The 21,757-nt window shown below is 35.4% G+C and overlaps 1 protein-coding gene across 2 annotated transcripts in view; it reads left to right on the plus strand.

Annotated features, from left to right (window-relative positions):
- The window catches only part of GUCY1A2 (guanylate cyclase 1 soluble subunit alpha 2), a 424,115-nt gene that overhangs the window by 261,852 nt on the left and 140,506 nt on the right, over nucleotides 1–21,757 (plus strand). For both annotated transcript variants that reach the window (XM_056794443.1, XM_056794444.1), the window contains exon 6: nucleotides 21,015–21,158. In XM_056794443.1, the coding sequence (XP_056650421.1) occupies nucleotides 21,015–21,158 (144 nt within the window). The remainder of the gene's footprint in view (nucleotides 1–21,014; nucleotides 21,159–21,757) is intronic.

Below are 21,757 nucleotides of genomic sequence, written 5' to 3' on the forward strand. Positions count from 1 at the left end.
TTTATCAGAGGAATACCTGTCTTTATCATGTAAGCATTTAGAATTAATTCTTTCCCATTTGGGAGTAGTTTTTAGCTAAATAACTGTACTATTTATATCTATGCCCTCTTTTCTATAGTTGTATGAGCTGAATATTGTTGAGAAACCGTTAAGAGAAGTTGTATTTGGGTCAGAAAAACCATCTAACATTACCCTAATTCTCTATTTTTTCTGAGCAATCGGTTTTTGAAATTACTCTCCTTCATATTAACAATAAATCTTTAATAAAATCTGTTTTTTTAATCTTGAAATATTTAAAATTTTTGAGACACACATAAGTATGATATACAGTTCAAAATATAGCAGACCCCTAGAATTTGTGGTGGATTTTATTTTGAAGTTCCGACAAATGTAGAATCTCTTCTTATTGAGACACGTGTATAAATCTGTTGTTCTTTTTTCTCCTTTTTCTTTTTCATTTTATCTTGTTTTCCCAGATAGAAGTAGGAGTGTGGTACATGTGAACTGAAATGACTACCCCAACTAACCTTAATTAGAGAACCTGGATAAATCGATTTTTCAGCCTTCCAAAGTAATCTCTTATCCTACCTTATATAAAAGTAGTCTGTAGATAGAGCAGAGGATAAAAGGAGATTTGGCGTGAGAAAGATTTGGGTTTGAATTCTGCCTTAATTTTTTTTTTAACCATTACTTTTTGTCTTAGTAAGGGAAGGACAAGGCTAGACAAATAGGGTTAAGTGACTTGACTGGGGTCACACAGCTATGAAGGGTCTAGGGACCTATTTGAACCCATGCTCTCCAGACTCTAAACCTGATCTTTTGTCTACTGTGCCACCTAGCTGGCCCTCTGCCTCAGATGTTTACTAAGACTTAGTGTCTTCACTTGCAAACTGGTGATAATTAAACCTACCTCATTGGGTGGTTGTGAGGATCTGATAAAATAATGTATACATAGAACAGTAATCAGATGTTAGTTGCAATTCTTATTATATTATCCATTGTGGCCAGAACATATTTGGAGAATTCTTCCACTTCCCATTTTGAGCTTCTCTATTTGCTATATACCTACTGTCCTTCTAATCCTCGGTTTCTCTAAACGTTTCTAAACTCCCCCAGATTTGCCCTCTTGTGTCCCAATTCCTCTTTCTTATTTCATGGTGATAAAAATGTCAGTTCTCTATGTACTATGGAGGTCAATTAGGTTTCAATCTGATTAAAATACCAAGTTCATACTAAGGTGTTAATAAGGCTTAATGAGCAGGATACATTTACATTTTAATGACATTTGTTAATCCAAAGGCAATTCTAATTAGTGATGTGTCTTTATTTCTGAGTCAACATTACTTTCTTCTTTCTTCCCTCCTGGATAGCCCCTCCTGCCAGGGAGCAATATAAAACCATGTCTCAAATTAGGAAAAGAATTAATGTATCAAAACCAGTTCATTAGCCAAAAATGTATAAATCAAGGTGTAAAATACTGTAATTTCTTCATGCCAGAATAAAGTGGATAAAATGTCTGCTATTTTTCATTTCAATGTAAAACTGTTATCATAAATTCAACAAAAACAGAAAGACATTTATGAACTGAAAACATATTTTAATAAAGAAATTATTAATGAGCCCAAAGTAACAGTCCATGCTGAAGATGGGTGACAGTGGTGATTGACAGATTTCTTTTATTTCCTTTGGACCCGGGGAAATACTTACATCCGACTGTAATTTAGATTTGCTTTACTCTTTTAAATAGAGCTTAACTTAGTTTGATCACAAACAATGTGGACCATCCAACCCTATGAATAGACCCCCATTTTGAACCCTGGTTAGGAGAGGAATTAGGTATTAAGAAACTGAGTATAATAGAATATATTACAAGACCCACAACTTTTTATATTCCTATACCCATGAAACAAATTGGAAAATTAATCTAGATGTAAGAAGAGTCAATCAAATTTTCAGCAACAATGGGATATCTTTGCTACAATGAAATATTTCTTCAAAAATCAAAAATGACTATAATAAAGTGATTATTTTGTCATAACAAAAATTCATTATTTAGGGTTTCATTATTTGAGCAATACAGGAGTTCAGCTCTGCAGCTGCATTATGACCATGAATAATTTTGATCTCTAGTGTTACTCCTCCCTACTGTAGCCCCAAGATCATGACCAACTCACCTTTAAAATGTCTTTTGCTTTCCCCTTTCCCCCTCACCTTTATAGAAACAGGCCTTGTTAGGGCAGAAAATGATTTTTTTTAAAAAACGGGAAAAGCACAGCAATGGAAGCCAATATAATCACATCAGATGGCAATTTTGGCACTTGGAGCAAGGAGGGGGCACTGTTGACTATGGGATGTGTCCCTTGTTAGGGAAATGTAAGAGTCATGGATAAGTGCATTAGGGGGAGGAAAAGTACCCTATAATGAGGTCATATTGAAGGTTGGTCTTGGAAACTGAGGAACTGGTGGGAGGGAGGGTGACTAGAGAATATGGAAAACTATTCTGCAGTAGTACTATTCTTAGAAGGGACTGCTTTTCTCATTCAAGTTACTTTCAGATGTCTTAATTTTGCTTTGGGTAATATGCCACTAAACACCGATACTTGAAAATATTAAATAGGACTTTTATCTTAAATGATCAATCTGAAATTGAGGGATCCTCAGAAAAGCACAATGGATATATATATATATATATACATATATATATATATGCACATATATATAAAACATATCTCTGTATATAGTATATTCAATACATATTCATCCATCATTCTATAAACCTTTAAATATTCTCTAATATTGGCAAGGAACTGAGAAAGGTAAGAAAAATAATTATTTACCCCTGTACTCTTAGACCTTAAAGCATAGTCATGTATACAAATAAGACATTTATAGAAATAATAAAAGAGATGGATAAAGCATTAATTTTTAATATTGTTTAATTAGCTCCTATCTTTTCAATGTCAATTAACTAAAATAAATTAACATTTATGAAGGGATATTAAGAATTTATGTAAGAACTGAGATTCATCTCTACTCTCTTACAAATACATACAGAGTAAAAAGGAAAATGAGCTCAAACTTAGGGAACATGCATTATAAAGAGAGTAATTCATTGATTGGATTTGAATGGAAGTAGTTTTCTCCCTTTGTGGAACCCAAATGAAATTCTCCTTAGCTGAGTGTAATTCCCTGCTGCTCCCTGAGCATAAAAGTCCTTAAAGATTTCTCATACTTCTCTCCAAGAGTCTAGTCTATCTTCTCCCTGGTTCTGGTTGTTTGCTTGTTAATGGTCCAGTTCCTCTGATAACATTATCAGTTAGGCTAGGGAAGTGTGATACTTGTTTCAGGTTCAAGGATTTCCTTCTTCAGTTCCCAAAGCATGACTCTCAAAGCAATTGCTGAAATGCTTCTACTTGAATCCCTTTCTCTTATATGCCTAGAATCAAAGGTGTTTCTACATCCTTCAGTTAATTACAAAATATTTGGTTATAAGATTTTACCCAGTGGTTTGAAGGACTTTATTTCTTCTAACTTGATTAAGTTGTTCTCGTTATTTATAGTTTATGACTTTGATTGCTTCAATAGAGGTGTCTAGAAATAGTTCCCCTTTTCACAAAAAAAAAATGAAGCAAACTTATTCTTCCAGACAAAGGAATTATCAAAGATCATCATACTAACAATAGGATTTAGAGCTAGTCATTTATTTTAAAATAAAATTAAGGCTTTTTGAAGAAAAGTAACTTGCTTAAGGTTACCCAGATAATAAGTAGAAGAGAACTCAGATACTCTAACTCCAAATTTAGTCCTGTTTTAAACAATTATCATATAATTTCTCTCAATACATGATTATTGAACTGAATTATTTTAATCTAGAGCCTGGGTTCTATCCTTATATATTTCCTCTGTGGTCTCTCTTCTTTTCTGAAACATCCTGGGCCAGGCAGTATCTTAAACTTTTATTGGCACACAACTTTAGGGACTTGAGATAGTCAGGGGTGAGTCAGGACCTTCAAAATGAGACACAGGAAAGTGCCCTTCAGGAAAGGCCTAGGTAAAAAGCCCTGGAGAGGAATTCTGGAAGGAAAAGTTGGAAGACAACTCAAACAAACTTTCTTATTTCATCATAGCCTAGGGTTGATTCCTAATGAGCCAACTTACATAGAAGATGAAGATGGAAGGTGCTTCTCTGAGCTCTCTCAGTGTATTCTGAAAGAAAAAGAGGAATCTTTTCCCCCAAGTCTTTTACAAGAAGGGACACTGACTCAGAGATACACTGGGGACAAGATGGATGAGGCACAAAAGTAGGAATAAGTGATGATCCATTTAGGTGGATTCTGACCCAGATGAATAACTGAACTGGATAGGAATCTCTTTGAAAGATATAACCTGCTAAAGGAATTCATGCTTAGTTTTGTTCTTTTATCTATGACTTAACATAAGATGTCATGCTTGTCAGATTTGTAGATAACACCAAGCTATTGTAAGAGATAAATCACATGTTCTATGACATGACCCAGTTCAGAGAATATTTTGACAGACCAGGACAATGGTGCAAATATTTATGATGTTGAAATGTAATAGGGATAAAAATAAGTTTAAAAAACTAAATATGCATATGTCATTGATTAAAAGTTTAAATTAATAGATATTAGGTTTGTAATTAGGTTCAATATCTATGAACAGTGTGAGATGACAGATGAAATAAATAAGATCTTTTTTGCATTTTTAGAAACATAGCATGCTGAATGGAGGAAGTCATAGTCTTGTTCTATTCTGTCTTGGTAAAACCATAGCTGAATTCTTCAAATTTGGGGATCATATCTAAAAAAAAGACTTTGGCTACCAGAATTCATCTAGAACAGGGTGATAATGGAGCTCAAACTGATGGCATATGAGGATTGGTTCAAGGGCCATTGCATCATATATTAAGCTTTGCAAAGGAATTTATAGGTTATCAAGTTTTATTCCCTGATTTTATAGGAAATGTAGGTCTAGAGAAGTTAATTAAATTCCTAAAGATTACATAAGTAATAAGTGGAAGAGCTAAGATTCCAGCCTAGGTCTTCTGGCTCTGAATCTGGCATGCTTTCTATTAGAATACAATATTTAGCTTAAAGAACTGAAGATTTAGGAAAGATATGATAGCTATTGCAAATAATTTTAATAAGATTAAAAAATTTGTTTGACTTTTGGAGGCTGAAATAGAAGCATTACATGGGAGCAGCAGAAAAACAGATTTGTGGCTTGATGTAAAGAAAAACTTGGTAATTATTATCAGAATGGATTGTACATTGGAAAGTACTGAGTTCTTAATCACTGAAGGACTTCAAGGGTAGACCTAGAGTGTTATAACAAGATTTTGATCAGGTAAAGGTTGAATTAGATGACATGTCATTCCTTCTATAGCTCTGAAATTCTGTGTTTCTATAAAAATACCCCCCAGATGTATAAATCCTCTGATGAACCTTAGGTGCACTTGGAGTGTGGGTGAATAGCTATTTTCAAGACTGCTGTGACATTGAATAGAAAACATTATTAGATACTTCCCTACTTCTAAAGATTAATATAATGATGTTGATAGGAAACTTTGACTTCCATGTATGAATCCTATTTGTATGAAGTGGTGGCTTTATTATATTGCTAAAATTACCCTGTCTCATCACCTCTTAGTTCTTCAGACTTTGTCCTTAACTTCACCTGGAGGAAAATGCAGGAGCATTTTCTGTATTCCTAATCTCATTAAGAGGTCTGGGTATTATTTCCTGAATTCTAACACTGAATTGTAACAAAGAGAGTGATGGCAAATAGCTATTGCAAAAAGTAAAAATAACTGTTTAATATGCTCCATTAGGCCATAATATAATTTTATATCTTTGTGTGCATGTGTCTATATAAGGTACATATGTGTTTATTATATATATATTTTTTTATTTTTATTTATTTATTTTTTTAATTTTATAGTATTTTATTTGATCATTTCCATGCTTTATTCATTAAAGACAAAGATCATTTTTTTCCTCCCTCCCCCCCCCCCCCCCCGTAGCCGACGTGTGATTCCACTGGGTATCACATGTGTTCTTGATTCGAACCCATTGCCATGTTGTTAGTATTTGCATTAGAGTGTTCTTATAGAGTCTCTCCTCTGTCATGTCCCCTCAGCCATTGTAGTCAGGCAGTTGCTTTTCCTCGGTGTTTCTACTCCCTCAGTTTGTCCTCTGCTTATGGATAGTGTTTTTTCTCCTAGATTCCTGCAGATTGTTCAGGGATATTACACTGCCACTAATGGAGAAGTCCATTACGTTCGATTATACCACAGTGTATTAATTAGTCTCTGTGTACAATGTTCTCCTGGTTCTGCTCCTCTTGCTCTGCATCACTTCCTGGAGGTCGTTCCAGTCTCCATGGAACTCCTCCACTTTATTATTCCTTTTAGCACAATAATATTCCATCACCAACATATACCACAATTTGTTCAGCCATTCCCCAATTGATGGGCATCCCCTCGTTTTCCAATTTTTGGCCACCACAAAGAGTGCAGCTTATATATACATATATTATGGCAAAAGAACATATTGATATTTGGCAAGATTCATAAAACAATGTCCAATTAAAATTTAAATTAAATAATCATGTTTCTGAACATATATATACATTTTATATATATATATATATATATTATATATATATCAGAGTAGAAATGTCATTTCTTTGATTGAATCAGAAAATCTGATCCAGATAGAGGCTGAAGTAAATTCTTTAATGTGATTATTCTAGTAAAAGGAAGGAAAAGCTGAATAACGATAGCAAATCTATGTTTATAACAAACTAATTTATGTTACTTCCATATTGAAGATAATTTTCCCTATTGTAAACTTTTCAAACTATATGAAACTGGTAGTTTTATTTTTAATTTTGAAAAAAAAAACCTTTAGTTACCCAAAACATAATTCTGTTTTGTTCCTAATATTTTAGCCTGCTTACCATTTTCTTACATGTCATTCTTTTTGAAAAATATTGTAATGTTTTTAGACATTTTTATCTATAATGTCTTATGTTTTCATGCTTAAGCCTTTTAACTGATTCAAATTAACCAATTGATTCAAATAACTTCCACTGATCACTTCACTGTGTCCGTCTATAGCATGCCCAGGAAATTTCCTTAGGTGCCTCATTACTCTACTAGCAGAAGCAAGCTCTGGCAGATTTTATAAGTTGGTGAATTTCTGAATACAGGTCCATGGATGGAAGGCATGCCTATAACCCAAAGATCAGCCTAGCTAAGTTTGGAAAATCTTATCTTCAGATGATTTTTTTTTTTGCTTTAGGTAACCCATGCCAACTGTCCTAAAAGTTTAAAAAGGTTATTACTTCTATCAGTAGAGAGTAGTTTGAGTCACAAGGGAAGATGTTTGACGTTCCCAAGTCTTCTTTCACTTGTGAAATTATGCATGCTAGACATGATTAACTGAGGCCATTACGCTTTTAGGCACGTTGAAGTCTACTGGATTTGTGTAAACCTGACACCAACTGAAGAGTAAAAAAGAAAGAAATAGTTCTTTGGTAGTGAATCTGAATTATCATTCTTCCCAATGACAAAAAAAGATGTTTTTTCTTGTTGAGTTTTAGCCTGTGATAGTAAAGATTCTGGAAGATATGTGAAACTTCTGTTAAGGCAAACACATTTGCTCTCTATACATCTGGATATTTTGAAGACTCCAAATGATTATATATTCACATATGTTTATAAATTTCTTTTCATCTTTGGAATAAACTTAAAATTGCTGCCACTGTTTAATTTAATTTGACAAGCTTTTAGATTAAAAGAATTGATTGTGTTTTACTGTTCTAGATCCTGGGGGTTTAAAGACAATAGCTACCAAAGAAATATTTGCAAATACCTATGAGCATTTCAAGTCTGAATATACATCTATGATTCAGGAGTATTTTTATAACTTTGTTATGCACTTAAAAATTAGATTTAGTGACTACAAAATAGATGCAAAATGTTGATATAATCTTGGGAGGTATATTGTATATCTGTATATACAAGTACTATATATATGTATATATATACTCATATTTATATATTATAAAATTTAACATATTTGTGTGATTTGTTATTCATTGTGGTTATATATGTGTATATATATACATATATATATATATTTCATATATATGTATATAATGCATTACACACATTGGCCCAGGATACTTTCCAAGAATTTCTGCCCAATGGACTATAGCTATATGTCAAGAGATATATGCCACCTTCTTTTTAACATATTTTCATAGTACATGTTTTAGTAGTACATATTAAATATTTATTCATTGAATTTTGATTTTATTAAACAATATGAGGAAAATGAACTAATAGGTTCTAAGGAGAGTAATGTTCAAGTAATATACATGACAGAAAAAGATGTCAAAGAAATGATTTCTATAAGCAGGATTTAAGTTCTGTGAGGCTGGTGATTGTGTTACTTTTTTAAAAAAAATTATCTTTCTATGAGGCTAATGTAATTCCTTGCCTAGAATTGGCTCCTGATGCTTGTTGGGATTTATATTTATGAGCACTATCATGTGTGACGTATGTAGGCAATTTCAAATTATACAGTGAATAGTGTTCTAAATTTTAAAAAGGACAAGCTTGAAAGGATGAGAAAAAATATGAGAATGAACAAGAGCTGTTATATTATTAGAAGAAATCATCATCATCATAACTAGAATTTATATAGCACTTTAAGGTTTGCAATGTCCTTTGAATATATCATCTCATTTAATCCTTACAAAAATTCTATGAGGTAAGGTTGCCCCACATACCAGGGACATGCTCATCCTTACCCCTGCCTTATAGAGTCCCTTTCTTCATTTAAGATGAAGCTTGAGCATTGTCCTTTGCATAAAGTCTTTCCTGATTTCTCAAACTGAGAGTACCCTTCCTGCCAAACTATACTTTATATCCATGCATTTTATATTTATAATCTATAGCAGTGATAGCAAACCTTCTAGAGACCATGTGAGAAATATCCTTGGGCATGTGTGGAGAGGGGAAAGAGAACAGCCCCTCCAGCATGCTCTGGCACACATGCCATAGTTTCACCAACATGGTGCTATAGTCTTATATATGTTTTTCTTGTCTCCTTTATTAGGAATATAAGATTTTATGAGTAGTAAATATGTGTTCTTTGTACTTATATGTATATTACATAGCATAGTGCCAGATACACACCAAAAGATTAACTAATGTGGCATTTAAAAGAGTGGGAACCATAAACTGTAAGAGTTAAAATGGTTGGGTGTTATAAACTGTAGTGATTAAAATAGTGGAAGATATAAATTATAGTAGATATAAGAGTGGCTGAGTAAATTGTGACTGCAGGAAATATGTTTTCACTACAGTGTCTTGTTTTAAATCAATATTTAAGGTGGTCGCCAGGGAAAATATTCCCAATTATGAATATACCCAAGTCAACTGGGTTTTATAGAGAATTTAATTAATAATACAATGAGGAATCAAAGAGAGAGAGAGAGAGAAAAAGGAAATAAATGAGAAAAGAATAGGCCGGTCCAGGCAGCCCTGGTCAACCCAGGCCTAAGCCCTAAAAGAAAAGATCAGTCAGTCCTTAATCACTCACCATAAGATCTGTTCAAGCAAGGATTCTAGTGACACCAGGCCAGTTCCATCTCAGCTGACTTCACCAGCTCAATCCTCAATCTGAATGTTTCAGAATGAGTCCCTTGAGCTCCATTCTGAGCTCCTATTTAAAGGGCAATTTCTCCTATGTCACCTCCCCGAAGTCCTTACATCTACCAATCACAGTAGACTTTTTCCAAATGACAGCCCATTCTGAATTCACACCTGAGTAGACTAATTCTTTTAGTAATCTACACCTGAGTAGGTTAGAATCTCTGAGTAAGTTTCTCACCTCTTTGTCCCATGTAAGTTTGTCTGACCTTTATAGGTACTTAGCACCCCTTTGTATTAATTCTAAAAATAGGCATGGCTTAAGTATGGGTGTAAGTATTTTTCATTGTTCAGCAAGGAGTTTTCTCCCCTAAAGCAGTCTTAAGTACGGGTGGAGTAGAGGTCTTCCCATTTCTGATCTAATTAGAGTTATCACTTTCCAAATGGGGAATGGTCCCAGTAGGGAATTGTTCCAATGGAGAATTCCCCAATGGGGAATTTTTTTTAACATTCACAAGTCTGAGAAATTTCAAGACTCACATAAATACTTGAATGATATTAATATTTTAAGAAGCTCACAAGGAAAATATTAATAGTTATTAGTTTTGTCATTTACTCATCCCTATAAAAGCCTAATGAAAATAAATTTCTCTGATGAAAATATAAGAGCAAAGAAGGCTTTCTCACATAAAGTTCTAGAGCAGATCAACTATTCCAGTGGAGTAAATGCAAGATTCCATATGTTAATAATCTTTATAGTCTACTCCACCCACTTTTTATAATAAAATGCAGTCTTATAAACAATTTTCCAGCAATGTAACTCCCATTATAAAAGATATATATTGGTATATGTAACTCCAGCAGTATTTTTTCTACTATTCTGTGACTTAATTTTAAACAATACATAAAATCAGAAGATATTTTCTCCTAACATGTTCATCTGCCTTCATGGACCCTACTTGTGCAATGTTTAAATGGGGGGAATGTTCCCTTGGATTTTAAGTCCTCCAAAGGCCCCATCTACGTATTTCATTGGGTGGATGATGCCATATCCTGCTATATTACAGGACCTTCTTCATAAGAGGAGCAGCTAATCAAAAAGAGTCATCTATGTTAGAGAAAACAAATGAAATAGGGATTATTTAATGCCCAGATTTAACATGCAATTGAATGGACAGTCCCTTATTAGCATATCTCTGAAAATTTAATAAATGTATTAGAGAGTTGGTTTGGGGTTTATGGCGGAAGGGAAAAAGAATGGAATCACCCCCCCCCTCATGTTTAGGACAAGGGATAGATGGAGTTGATGTTATATGCCCCAGAAGGAGGGTGAGATGGGTTATTCCCCCCTTCTCTCTCCAAATGTCTCCTCACTAAATCTGCCTTTTACCCTCCAATATTTACTGTTCTTGTAGATGAACTTCTTCCCTTGGAGAAAAAGAGAGAAATCACCTGTCTCTCTTTCTTCCACTGTGTCTCTCTCTTCTCTTTCACTTCCACTATTTCCTTCACTCACAATGAAGTCATTTGAGGATAAATGATAATCTTTATTCTAAACAATTATTGTCAGGGTAAAACAGGAAGATATCTGAAGGGTTAAGTTCTAGAGGAAAGAGAGGAAAGGAGGTCCCTGTCTGTCTAAATCTTCCTTCCCTCCCTCCAAAGTTGAGAGATACAGGCTTAACAACCTGGCCTCTTGAGAGGTTCAGATATGGGGAACCCTGGTCTTTGTCAGAGCAGAGCAGTGTCCAGATGGAGAGTGTCAAGGAGCTGTGAGAAATGTTGTTAGGGCTCTAATCCTCTTGTGTCTTCCCCCTGCCCCATTGTGGATGAGAAGCCTCTGCAGCTTTCCAGACTCTGTCCTTCAAGTTCTTGGATTAGAACTCTATCACATAAATTAGTATTTATTTTTCACTTTCTATGGGTTAGGTATAGTGCTTGTTCCTGGAGATACAAATCTAAAGAGTGAAAACATTTTTACTTTCAAGTATGATGAACAATGTGTTGGATTGAGAATGGATTTAGAAAAGAGAAACATTGGATCCTATTTGGAAACCTACAGAACATTCTTTTTCTCGACTTTATTTCTTCTCTTTTTATATTTTATATTTTCTGTTATCATATTACATTCACTTTGAAATATTTGCCTCTTCTCTCTCCTACTCAGAGAACTTCTCTTTTAACAGGAATTAAAAAAGAAAAAAAAATACAAAGTTCCAAAAAACTAACCAATACAGTTGAGCTTGGCAGTATATGTGATATTATATACCCATAATATTCTAGCTCTGCAGTGAAGGGAATGAAGTTATACAGTATTTTCCAAGGAACCAAGTTGCTGAATTCCACTAACATTCAAGTAAAATAATTTGTATTCTGTACATGACACTATATAGAGGCATATTATAGAAAATAAACTATGAGAAAAGGATAGAAGAAATCCAAATAACTTTTAGAGTAATGGGAAAATATTTTAATGTTATTTGAAATATTAAAAGATGTAAAGGAAGGCCCATAGTTCTTTAGACAAATACTGTCGGTGGGAATGTGTGAGAGAACACGAGCGAGAATTACAGAGTGAGAGGGGGCAGCTGGGTAGCTCAGTGGATTGAGAGCCAGGCCTAGAGATGGGAGGTTCTAGGTTCAATTCTGAGCTCAGACACTTCCAAGCTTTGTGATGCTGGGCAAGTCACTTGACCCCCATTGCCTAGCCCTTACCACTTTTATGCCTTGGAGTCAATACACAGTATTGACTCTGAGATGAAAAGTAAGAGTTAAAAAAAAAAGAATTACAGAGTGAGAGATTATTGATAAGATCTGTATCACTTGAGAAAAATCCCATATCACTGAGATTATGGATTCAATAAAATGTCAGTGTATATATTTGAAATTGTTACTGTTGTGCATCTATTCTATACATTGGCTATTGCTACAAGATTTTTTTTGTTTTATAATTTAAAAAAAATTAAAGTAGCTGAAAGCTTAAACAGGGCTTAAGCTGAAATCTTAAACAGCTTTAAAGCCATATATGCAAATGAAGATAGAAGATGTTATCAGATAGGAGACATAAGGTGTTTTTTTTTCCCTTAGGGCTTTAAATCAATTAATCAACATTTATAAGCACTTAGTATTTGACAGATAATGTGCTAAGTTCTGGGAATACTAAGAGAGACAAAAGAGAGTCCCCATCCTCAAGGGACTTCTAATGAGGGAAACAGCATGCAAAGAAGCATATACAAAGATACACACACACACACACACACACAGATAAATGGGAGATTACCAGAGAGAGGTATGGCTGGCAAAGACTTCCTGGAGAAGTTGGCATTGGGGTTGGGAATTAAAGGAAATCAGGGAGGTTTATAGACAGAATAGTGAAGAAAGAGCATTCCAGGTATGGAAGACAGTCATAGAGAATGCATAATGCTGAGAGATGGAATATCTTGTTTATGGAATAGCCAGGGGGTGGTACTGGTTCAAAGAGTATGTGTTGGGGAGAAAGGTATAAGAGGACTGGAAAGGTTGGAGAGGGCTAGATTATGAAGGACTTTGAATGCCAAGCAGAGGATTTTGTATTTGTTTCTAGGGCAATAAGAAGCCAATTAAGTTTATTGAGTAGGGGGAAGACATCATTTTAAGAAGGATGAATTGGAATGGGAGAGGTCAGAGACAAACCTTCCAGAAGGCTACTGCAATAGTCCAGGCATGATAATGAAAGACTCACTCATAAATCAGATACTGCAAAAATGAAATTGGAAGACATCAATAGCAGATTGGACATAGAGGATGAGAGATAGTGAGGAATGCAGGATGATTCCTAGGTTGTGAACTTGAGAGACAGTGTGGATGATGTTTCCTCTGGAGCAATAAGGAAGGTATGGAGAAGACAGGGCTTAGACAGAAAGAATTTTTTTGGATATGCTGGTTTTAAGATATTTATTGGATATCTAGTTCAAGTTGTCTGAAAAGGCAGTCACAGATGTGAGATTAGCAGTTAACAAAGATGTTTGGGTATGATTACTAGATTTGAGAATCACTACTATAGAGGTAGTAATTAAATCTATGGATGCTGATTGGGTTCACCAAGTGCAATGGCATAATGGGAAAAGAAAATGATGCCTAGGGCAGAATTCTGAGGAACATCTATAGTTAGCACATATGATCTGTAAAGAGAAAGATGTAAATTGAAATCCTGCCTCATACTCTTAATGGATTTGGGACCCTGGACAAGTCATTGAATTTCTTTTTGCTTCACCTGTAAAACTGAGATAATAAAATCACCTACCTCATCAACTTATTGCATGTATCTGATATAATATACGTGAAGTGTTTTGAAAACTTTAAAATGCTACATAAATGTTTATTGTTATCAGTTTCCCAAAAAACTGCAAGGGATATAACCTACATGGCTTTTGGGGTTTTCTGTTTTGCTCTGAAATGAATTTTCAGGGAACAAAATCCACAATTTTTATCAAATAGGTTGCCATCTAGCCTTAAGCTTGAGAGCAATCTGTGATGGAGAGACCCAAACTCAAATAACCAAGGAAATTGAATTCAAAAGTGGACTTGAGCCTGAGAACAATATTTAGCCTATGAGTCACTCTCATTCATCTTCTAGAGTTCTTGGCCTCTGGGACAAAAATCTTTAACTAGAGCTAAAAACTTACTGAAAACTGAAATAAAAAAAAAGTCCAAGCCACTTCCTAAGGAAAAAAGCAAGGAAATTTTTTTCCTCGTAGGGACTTGTTCTGGTTCTATGGTTAATTATGAAGATTGCTGCTATAAAAGAGGTGTGGGCATCTTTGGGCCTTCAAAATAAAAGAACATTATAAAGACTACTCAACTCATGATGAACAAGCTATTACTCAGGCTAATTATTCCATTTGAAACAAGAAGTTAAAAGCAGGGAGAACCATAAATCATGTGCCCCAAAGAGCTGGATTTGGAATTGTTCCTCAATGACTACATGTCCAGTGGAGAAGTACTTATTTCAGTGGAGAGTCCCTCCTGCAGAGATAAAATGCCCAGCAGAGATAGTAAACATGATAGAGAAATTCGTTTGGTAGAAACCACTGTAGAGCTGATCTGCAACCACCATATTAACAGAACATAGTAGTTATACAGTGATAGAGGCATAAGTTGTCTCTCCATAACTGTGTCCTGGCCACGTCTTCTCATGTGTTACTCTGTACATCTGTAATGCATGTATTGATGATTCTCATTCATAGTATGTATATACACAGTATATTTGCCCCAGGTTTATTTGGTGAGTTTCTACTAATTTTAGTTTTCCTATATTTTTCATTAGATGCCCTCACTTTGAATTAATTGCACTCTCTGGCTGACTATTAAAGGAAAATGCTTCCATACAGGTCATGAATTTTTTTATGAGATTAAGACCTACATAGTCTTAATTATAGAATTAGAACTCAAATAGTCTTATATTAGACCCTGAGGTTGCCTTGTTGAGAAGGGGACCAATCCAATGAGTCAAAGATTACAGAGAGGTCAAGAAGTTTGATTTGAAGGGGTTAAGAAGAAAGAAGTGGGAAAGTGGAGGCACCTATTATATAGATTATATTCTTAATACTTTTAACCAAAAAAGAACAGAAGAGATATAGGACAACAGGGATGGAAGGACCAAGTGAAGGTTTTGAAGGCCTTTTTGTAGGCAGAAAGGAAGGATGGGGGAGATATTGAAGATAGATGGTAAAGTGAAGATGACAGAAGGTGTTGAGATAGAATGATATTATTTGCACAAGTAGAAGGGTTACCTCAGTACAGAGTAAGGTCATCTTTTTGAATGAGACAGGAATGAAAGCAAATCTGAATGATATGAGATAAGGAAGTAAAGAAAGGGCAGAGCTCATACTGAAGGTCATAATTTTTACTTGTAAAATATAAGGAGGAAGAGACATAAGGGATTTAAAGAAAGATGAAAACATTTATAAGTTCCTGTAAAGAAGAGGATCGTGAATTGATAACAGGAGGTATAGGATTGTCTAGCAGTGATAAGGGCTTTGTTGAAGTTTTGTCACAAATCTGTAGTGCATATAGTCAGAAGAGTTGCATGATTTTCTCCAGGTTCATTCACTAACATGTATGTGGGAGTGAAGGCTGTGGGCTCTTGGGAATGATCCAAATTGAGTCATGATGGGAAAATTTGATATTATTAGGGAGCTAATGACTCAGGGTGAGAGGATCAAGTTGAACTGGTTCATCAAGCAGTCAAGATGGGGAAGACAAAAGAGAATAGTTATTATGGGGGGATAGGAGAAAATTGAGGGATTGGGTTATGATGTAAATGAAAAGCAGTGATTGGTAAATGAACATGGTTCATTATCATTGTCATCCTTGAGTGATAGAAAGACCAAAGCTATGGCTACCTCTGTGTGTGACTAAAGAGTAGGTAATGGGACCTGAGTAGATTGAGAACCAAGTAATTAGTTCATCTGTAGTGTGTCTATGGTAGCATCAGTATGTATGTTGAATTCCTCTAGTATGATGGCATGAGTTGGGGAGGAAAAAGAAAAAAATTGTGAACCAAGTATTATATTTGTAAGGAAGGAAGGAGATTGATTTGGAGGTCTATAGACATAGATCCCATGACTTTGATTGGGTGGTAGATATAAGTAGGATGGTAGATGTTAGCAGTCTCCTAGGAATGATAAAGCATTCACTCAGATAAAGATAATGTAAGGAAGAATGTGGTGGAGGAAAAGGAGAGATCCAGATAAAATATTCTAGCACAATTGCCAAGAGAAAGATCACTTACAGCTGGGTAGATTTAGGGAAGGAGTCATAGAGGAGTGGCATATGGTACTTCTGGAGGTTCAATCTATCATGTCTTTTTTCCAGTGATATAATGGAATGGGATCTGTTATTTCACTGGTATAGGGAACTCCCAGTGAGAGGACTCCTTCTACCAATAGAAATCTAACACCATCTCTGCAATAGCTCCTTGGAACACCAAGAGGTTAAATGATTTTCCTATAGTCAGGCAGTTTGTGCCAAAAGAAGAACTGGACTTTTGATTCTAAGGTCAGTTCTCTACTACATTAAACTGTACTTAATAAAATGATTTGTAACCTTAATGTATTCATTTTGAATTTCATCCATTTTCTCTCTTCCTCACTGATCCATATCTGGATTTTTGTCAAAAAGATCCATGAAACTCCAATCTCCCTTCTCAGAAAGCTCCATATTAGCTCTGATTGGATCAGATAATAGCTCAGATCAAATGTCTAGAATATTTTCACTTCTTTCTAAGAATACCATATGCTTTTTATTTATTATCATTTTCATAGGTCCAGGTTTGGTTTCAAAGGCATTAAATGATGGATCCACTGTAGAATTGAATTCTGTATCTTTGGAACCCCTGAAAGTTTTAAAGCTTAATGACAATTAGCTGGCACAGTGGATAGAACTGTAAGCCTGGCGTTAGGTGGACTTGGATTCAAAGCTGGTCTCAGATACTTTGTAGTTGTGTGATCTTGGGCAAGTCACTTAACCCCAATTGCCTAACCCTTGTTGCTCTTTTGTTTTAGAATTTATATAATGACAAAAGGTAAGGGTCAGAATAAAAATAAAATAAAACAAAACTTTATGACAGACTACTTTATCTCTCAATCTTACTGAGATTTTTTTTTTAATGAGCCAATTAGTCATCTGGACACCAGATGTTAAATGCTCACTGTTAGGAAAATTACCATTGAAGTAGAGTTGATATAGCATTATTTCAGAAATGACTTTGAAATTTCATGAAGCTAGCTTACCAAAATCCAGATTTTGTTTAGCAATGAGAAGAGGAAATGCATGAAAATCAAATGACAGATTAAAATAATAAATCATATTTATAAGAAGCAATTTGATACATTAAATAGATATCTGATCTCAGAGTCAGAATGATCTGGATTGTGGTTCTGCCATAAATATGAAATGGTCCTGTGTGACTCTGGGTAAGTCATTTCAGTCCCTTGCTCATGACAAGCTCATGTGAAACCTTTTCTTATCCCTTCAGGTATTAATATTCTTTCTTCAAATTATCATGCAATTATCTATGTACACAATGTGATGATAATTTTCCTTCACCAGGGTGTGAGGATTAAATGATGTAATATAAAGGACTTTGAAATTGTAAAGCTCAATTTGAATGCCATTTCAATTCTTATTACAAGATATCCTTCCCTTAGAACATGAGATCCTTGGGGACAGGGAGCCTTTAGTGTTTGTCATTGTAATCCCAGTTTCTAGCACAATAGATACTGTAGATAGATATTGTAGGAAATGAACTTCCATTAAAGGGTCATGTAAGATTGAATCATGGTACACATTAACTTCACATATAGGGAATTGTATCCACATGCACATGAGTCAACATAGGAAGAATGGAGAATAGATCTTCAGGCAACATGAGAAAAGGATTACCTGTAGAGGAGTAAGCATGCAACCACCACGACATATTTAAACACAAACAAATTTCACACTGACCTTAGGGGCTGTTTCATAAATAAGGATAGCCCATAAACTGTATGTATGTAAATAAATCTCTATTAGGATTCATACAGATGGGAAGGAAATGGCCTTCCTGTTTGGATGACTTCAAACCTGAGGATGTGTGTGTGTGTATATATATATATATATATATATATATATATATATATATATATATATATATATATATATATATATAACATGTATACATATGTAAATGTGTAGAAAAACCAGATATGTACATATGTGCTATCTAATCAACTAATTTAGGATAGGCAGAAAGTTAACATACTAAACTTTTAACAGAAACGGACAGAATAGTTTAGGGGCAAAAATGATTTTGTAAATATCAGAAGTAGCATAGGGACAGAATGTATTACACTGCAAAAATATAGAAATTAGCACACAGCTAGAAAAAAATTGTTACACTTAGATAGCATTAAATGTAAAACATAGGATAGTTTATTCTCACTTAAATAGGTAAATGTTACATGATTAGAATAGATATATGCATTATATTTATAATAGAAAATTTGCTGTATTCACTAATTATTACACGCTACATTGTACAAGCTCTTATTTTTGACACATATAACCCTAACTCTCCTTTCTGCAATTCATTCCTTATCATAAGATAATATATTAAGATATTAGCACATAGACAGATTAGGATAAAATTTATTATTCTGGGTGGGGGGAGGTTAGATGGGAACAGTAAATATTTAGAATAGAAACATATAGAAGGTAAGTAATTTGTGTGAGCTCATGCTGACACCACACTCACAACAGGAAATGAAGAATTATGATAGAGGTTTCAAACCCAAGAACTGGAGTTACCTTCTGGCAAACTGAGGGGGCCCAGGAGAGATTCTGGATTCTGGAATCTTAAGAAAGCAGGAGATTCTGTGGAAGAGGCAGTTAGTTCTCTTAATCCTGAGATAGTCTGAGGAAAAGGTCTAGTCAAGACTTGCTCCTGAGAGAAGACTTACATCTTTCTCCTGGTGACTGGACACCTCCCCCCCCCCCCCAATTCCAAACTGAAGTGGCCAGCTTGAGAAGACACAAAGCAACTGACAAGATCACCTCACAGTTCCTGGTGCTATGGGTCTGAACTGTGCCCAGTGGGGCCACGACCATCCAAGGGCCATCCAAGCCTGAATCTCTCAGGGGCCAAAGGCTGCCAAGGCCTGGGTTCCCCAACTTGAGGAAGGAGGAAGGAATAGCCAGAATAGTGACACCTTTTTCCCTCTTTCCTCACAAACCTCTCCAGTAGCCATTTTCCTGTTATCTCCAATTGATAGTTAGAATAAAGTTGTTGTCTTCCCCAACTGATTTTAGTGTGAATGGGGAAACAGTTCCAGCTTGAGAGGGAGACTAACTTATCTCTCTCTGCAGAGGGAAGCTCTATATATCATAGTATTAGAGGGAAGTGAAGAGGCAGTTTGGGTGAGCAGCCATAGCTGAGGGGAGGCTGAAGGAGGGAACTACAGACTCACTCTCCCTCTTCTCCCCCTTGGCCAAGTTAAACAGCAGCTGTCTCTCCTGGAGCCTGCCTTCAGAGGGAAGGTCTCCATTCTTTCTCTCTTTTTTTTACCACTAGACTAACTCTATTACACTTAAAAATGTTGAATTTCATAGATTTGAATGTATTATTTGGCAGGAGAGACATAAGAAGGACAAAATACATGTTTCACATGGAACTAACATAAGTAGATGGAAAACTAATAAATGTCTGCAAATCTGCAGTAGCTAAAGTTTATCTCAATTATCTTTCCACTTCCCCTTCTCAAACCTCCTTTTCAGCTTCTGCTGCTCCATGATTTCATGCAGATTTCTGTCTCCCTCACTCACGTGGTACATTTATATTTTTCCACTATTTCTAGGCAGGGCTCCATGATGTGGACAGATTAATGTCTTCCCTAATCCTCATCAAAATTTGCCCCTCCTATATCCTATAACAGAACTGGCTTGCTGTTCTCTCCTAAAACTCATGCCAAGGTGGTAAAGGCTTGATTTGATATCATTTCTAAGGATATTTTATATTTTAAGGGAAGGAATGGGCAATGACATTAGTCAAAATAGTTATTACAGTAGGAATTTCAGATATATTGGTAGTCTGCAGTAATTGATATGCAGCAGTTGGAACATCTTTTAACAGATAAAGCCATGGAGATTTTCATGTCAAGAGCCAATGGAATGTGGAAAGAAGGGGGAAGGAATAAGTATAAAGTGCCTATTATATGTGTGTGTGACACTGCAAACACTTTACAGTTATGTCATTTGATCATCTCAACAACATTATGAAGTAGATTTTATTATTGTCTTCATTTTATAGTTGAGGAAACTGAGGTAGATAGAGGTTAAGTGACTTGCTCAAGGTCATACAACTTATATCAGAGTCTTTTGATATCTGGCTTTCCTGATTCCAGACATAGCACTCAACCCACTGCTCCACCTGGTTGCCTGGTTGGCAGAGAAGGAGGGTGCCTGGATGCGGCTGTGGCACTTCTGCTGATAATGGGGATGTGTCCAGCTGTGATACAATACAGACCATCCTGTCTTCCTGAGAGACGATTAAATCAAGTTCCAGTTGTTCATGATTTTAATGATTTTCAGAGGTGATAATTATGATGAACAGCTATGGAGCCAAGATGTCAGCATTTGATTCAGCCTGTTTGCAAACTTGGCTATAATTATGCGCAGTTGCCTAATTGCTTAATTTATTGATGTTTTGCTCACATGTTTTTTTTTTTAGCAATGTGTGTGATTGCGGATAAGTAATCATTTTGATGTTAGCTCGTTATCATATGTTTGCATTTGATTCATCTGATTGCTGCAGGTGGAAACAATAGGCGATGCATACTGTGTTGCAGCAGGACTGCACAGGAAGAGCCTTTGCCATGCGAAGCCCATTGCCTTGATGGCCTTGAAGATGATGGAACTTTCAGAGGAGGTGCTGACACCTGATGGAAGACCAATTCAGGTAACCCTCTTAATGATCCAATGGCATACATTTTACTGAAGGAGCAAGTAATGGAGCCTCTCAATTCTTCTTAAGAGTTGAATCATGGTACCACTGAATCCACAGTTAAAAATTTGTCCTTAGAAAATGATGACAGTTGAAGGCTTTGTAGAATTGTTTTGGTAATTAGGATAGGGGTTTGGGTTTACAACTTTCAGTAGCTTCTGCAGAAGAGATGGGGTGACCTGATTTTATTTCTGTCATAGTTCTTTTTTTCCATTTGAACCCTGATATCAACCATTTTTTCTATGGATCCTTATGGGATAGAATCCAGGCCTTAAAATAAGCAGCAGTGGCAGTGGAACCCTCTCTCTGTCAGTGAGTTTACATCAGTGCTTTCACAACATTTCAGCTAGATGTGGGTCTTCCATCATTTTAATTGTATCTCAATGCCAGGTAAATGATCTAGGAGAGAGTTTTGGTACTCTTTTGGGGGATCTTAGAACAGTAATTTTCATACAAGGATGAGTTTGCCTACTTTCATTCAGGTTAATAGTGAAAACATGAGAGAGCCTAGGTTAGCCACAGAAACACAGTTCAAAGCAATGGGCCACTAGCAT

This window comes from Monodelphis domestica, chromosome 4, assembly GCF_027887165.1.
Source record: "Monodelphis domestica isolate mMonDom1 chromosome 4, mMonDom1.pri, whole genome shotgun sequence".
NCBI classification, from domain to species: Eukaryota; Metazoa; Chordata; class Mammalia; order Didelphimorphia; family Didelphidae; genus Monodelphis; species Monodelphis domestica.